Source organism: Nothoprocta perdicaria, unplaced genomic scaffold, assembly GCF_003342845.1.
Source record: "Nothoprocta perdicaria isolate Ctin4 unplaced genomic scaffold, notPer1 scaffold_23, whole genome shotgun sequence".
Taxonomy (NCBI): domain Eukaryota; kingdom Metazoa; phylum Chordata; class Aves; order Tinamiformes; family Tinamidae; genus Nothoprocta; species Nothoprocta perdicaria.
This window is the reverse complement of record NW_020455455.1, coordinates 3,417,052-3,420,521: the sequence shown is the minus strand read 5'-3', so window position 1 is coordinate 3,420,521 and position 3,470 is coordinate 3,417,052. Positions and strand designations below refer to the sequence as shown.

Here is a 3,470-nt window from a genome sequence, read left to right as displayed (position 1 = left end):
AAGGAAGATTGACATTAGATGTTTAATTAAGTGTTTACAGTTACCGCTAGGTTACTAAAAGGTTTTACTTAGATTGGCTGCGTAATGCAGTGACTGTTAATACCCATTAGCCATCTGAAAATTAGGTTTCTAGTTTAAGGAGTTGTTCCAACTCTCCCTATACACTGTGGAAAAAGAACAGGGAGTGATTCAGCCCRCTTCTCTCAGTATGTGACTCTCAGAATCTAGTCTCTGCAGAAGAACAAACTGAGTAACCAAGGGAAGGGTCTTTTCTGAGTGTCTTTTCTCCAGCCACACAGTCTTCTGGATTCTATCTCATTTCGTCTCTTTTTTGACTAATATTTGGTCTTCCCAAATTAAAAACAAAATAGATAATTGACTTTAATAAATGAGAGGAATCTGAATACTAAGATGCTAAATCTAGGTGACTCACTTTAAAAAGAAATAACTTTATGACAAACTGTTATTTCCCATATCAGGCAAGTTAGGCTGCCYCATGAAACAGCCATCACCATTGCTCTGCCAGCTGAGAGACTGATATCAAATATACAATTTCTAAACAGAAAATAGTAGACTCTTTTTTTGAAAATGCATTGTTTATGCAAGAAGGATAATATTTTCTGGCAGATAATATAAGGAATTCATAGATGGATTCCTTGTGAAATTTTAGCTCTGCATCTGATTTGTGAGAGCTCTTTTATGAAAATGAGCTCTCTGTGCTGTATTTTAACCATCCGTACAGCRGATAAAATATTTTTACCAGAAGTGCTGTAAGTCTTATTTAATGTTTGCAAAGTGCTTAGACATCTCTGGGAGCTGACAAGAAAACGCCATTTCACAAGAGAGGAATTTGCAAATAATAAATGCAAGGCATTCCTGCTGGGCTTCTAAGTACATGTTTCTCAATTTCAGGTGTAACCTCCCTCCAACYACAGGAAACTTTAGCAAAGACGTTGGCAATAAAACAAACCTTGTGACTGTTAAYCCAAGTATCATAGCTCAGAAGTAAGTAGTCCTGCAATTCTTTTTCTGTATAATAATGTATAATTGTTTGACATGATTTAGATTTTCTTAAAACTCCTTTGGGACACAAGCTCAGAGAGTGGTGCAGACAGATTACTTCATTAACAAGGCTTAGTTGCCACGTAAAAGATGTGCATGTCCAAATGGCAATCTATTACACATGGCCTTTTCATAACAGAAAGGAGGCAACAATACCCAGATAAGCAGGTGCCTTTGCTGGCACCCATTCACACGTTCAGAAAGAGTAAAATTGATCACTGCAAGTTCAGGCTTCTTCCACTTGTAATATCCCTACAACCCCCTTTCCTCCTCTGCCCCCACAGGAAAAAGATTTATAATCAGTCAAGAAAGCCTGGAAATGTGTGTCCAGTTCTGTCATTAGGACTGTAAACACACATTCTTAATTAATTTTCTGAAAAAGGATGGAGATCCAATTTCTATAATTCATTTTCTTAATCCAAACCAAGTCCACTCACCCACCTCTTTTTCTCTCCCTTCTCAAAGGGAAGGTTTTCTTTTCCCTTCTTGATGAAAAGAAAAACTACTAGGGCCAGGCTGACTCATCTGGTAGCTTCATCAGTCTGGAGGTGCAGCTTATCTATGAAAACGACTGCAGTGACATATTATTTACTCCTTACTGATCTAACTGCATGTTATTGTTTGTCATATCTGTATTTGTCAAATAGACAACACGGAGCAAAGATCTTTAGCTGAAAATCAAGAAAGAAACAGTACAATAAGCACAGAAATGACTAACAGGTGTTTGTCATTGACTCAAGGAGAGAGCTTGAGTTTTTGCAGTGAGTACAGACTGCTTTGATGCTTACCCGGCCCTTTTTGACTTCAATGGAGATGAATTGTTTCTTCTCCCCAGAATAAAATTAGCATTGACGTTAGTAGGGCTGTGCAATAATATGAGAAAGGAAAACTTGGTGCTGTGACTCAGCTTCATTGGTGACTAGTGATGCATGATTTCTCTGGGCTTGGTTGTGCTGTCCCGTCACACCTACAGTTATTTTTAAGCCAAATTATGCTATACTGACATTAATAGGAGTAACAGTGAAGAAAATAGAAGCTAAGCTTGTGTGAGGATGAAATAAGATTGTATAAAGACTCTGGAATTTGAGCATTTAAATTATTTAAATATTCAAGGAAAACTGTAAATGCTTTTGGAGGAGGAGAGGAAAGTGACTTGGCACTATTTAACGGAGCTGTTTGTTTTCTCARGAGATCTTTTTATGCTTTTAATCACTTCAATTTCTAATTCTGTATTTAGGTTTGGTCTSATATTCCTGTTGCTAAGGTTATAGCAGCTTTTGAACCATGTCTGACAGGCAGTACAATGCAGGCAAACACTCTTGGAGGACAGAAGCTCAGTTCTTAGGTGTCCTGGTGGAGYTGAACTTTAGTGCACCTCAAAGTTATGAAGCTGTAAGGCGGTGCAAGATGAGGCCGAGTCGTTCAGACTTCTAGCTAAAAAGGGAGCGCAGAGATCTGAATTTTGCTCTGAAGGCTCTTGGTGCATTTTGCAGTGAGTAGAAATAAGGATAATTCCATGGGTAGAGTCCAGAAGTTTACCCATYGGTCACCCTCACTGGCCACAGCCCYAGGCCTCCTGTGCTGACCTTGTCTGCAGAAGGTCAGACTTAACAGGAGGGAGAGAGGCTCTTGTTCAGCCAGTTTCCAAGTCCAGTGGCAATGGCATTTCCCTGGGAAGCTGAAAGCTTAAATCCCTTCAGGCTGAGAAGGGAAATGGACCCACGTCTTACACCTTTGCATGAGCTCACTTGTGTGAGAGGCAGCTGGAAACTCCTCCATCAGTGAGAGTTTTGAATGGCAATGGCAGAGGTTGCTGTTGCCCATCCTGAGCTGAATGCTGCAAGAGAAGAGGGTTTGAATCTCCTCGATTTGCAACAGAGGATGAAACCATGTCTTTTAGTTTCTGCTGTAACTACTGGGCTATGTGGGGAAAGAAAAAAAAGTGAAAAAAATGAAAACATCCTTCTTGGATAGAGAAGTACCTACAAAAATGGACTCAGTGCTTGGAATCCCAATGTGGATGTGAGCATCACGTGCTCAGACACCTAGGGTCTGTGGAGGAAAAGAGCTGAGCAATGTTGTTGTGACCTGTGTTGCTTCCTGGATAACTCTGGAAAGTATATGAGACAATTTGGGTGGTCACTGAATTATSTGCTAGAGAAATGAGTCTTTCTGTTGATTGCGGGGAAACTGAAGTATTTGTTTGTGAAGTCAGATCTCTAAGTCTTGAGAGAGATCCACAGATTCCCTTTGAAGTCAAGGGAGATAAACAGGCATGTCAAGATTTTCAGCCATTTTAAAAGTCTATCAAGAACAGCTAAGATTCTGCAAAACTCAATCACATGCTGATTCCGGTCCTGTTCAACTTATTCATTAACGACCTGGATGAAGGGCTGGAGTGCTCCCTC

At 40.0% G+C, this 3,470-nt stretch overlaps 1 protein-coding gene across 1 annotated transcript in view; it reads left to right on the top strand.

Annotated features, from left to right (window-relative positions):
• ST8SIA6 (ST8 alpha-N-acetyl-neuraminide alpha-2,8-sialyltransferase 6) overlaps window positions 1-3,470 on the top strand; it is a 25,967-nt gene that overhangs the window by 15,804 nt on the left and 6,693 nt on the right. Inside the window, exon 5 of the mRNA XM_026039383.1 lies at window positions 913-1,005. Within this exon, the coding sequence (XP_025895168.1) occupies window positions 913-1,005 (93 nt within the window). The remainder of the gene's footprint in view (window positions 1-912; window positions 1,006-3,470) is intronic.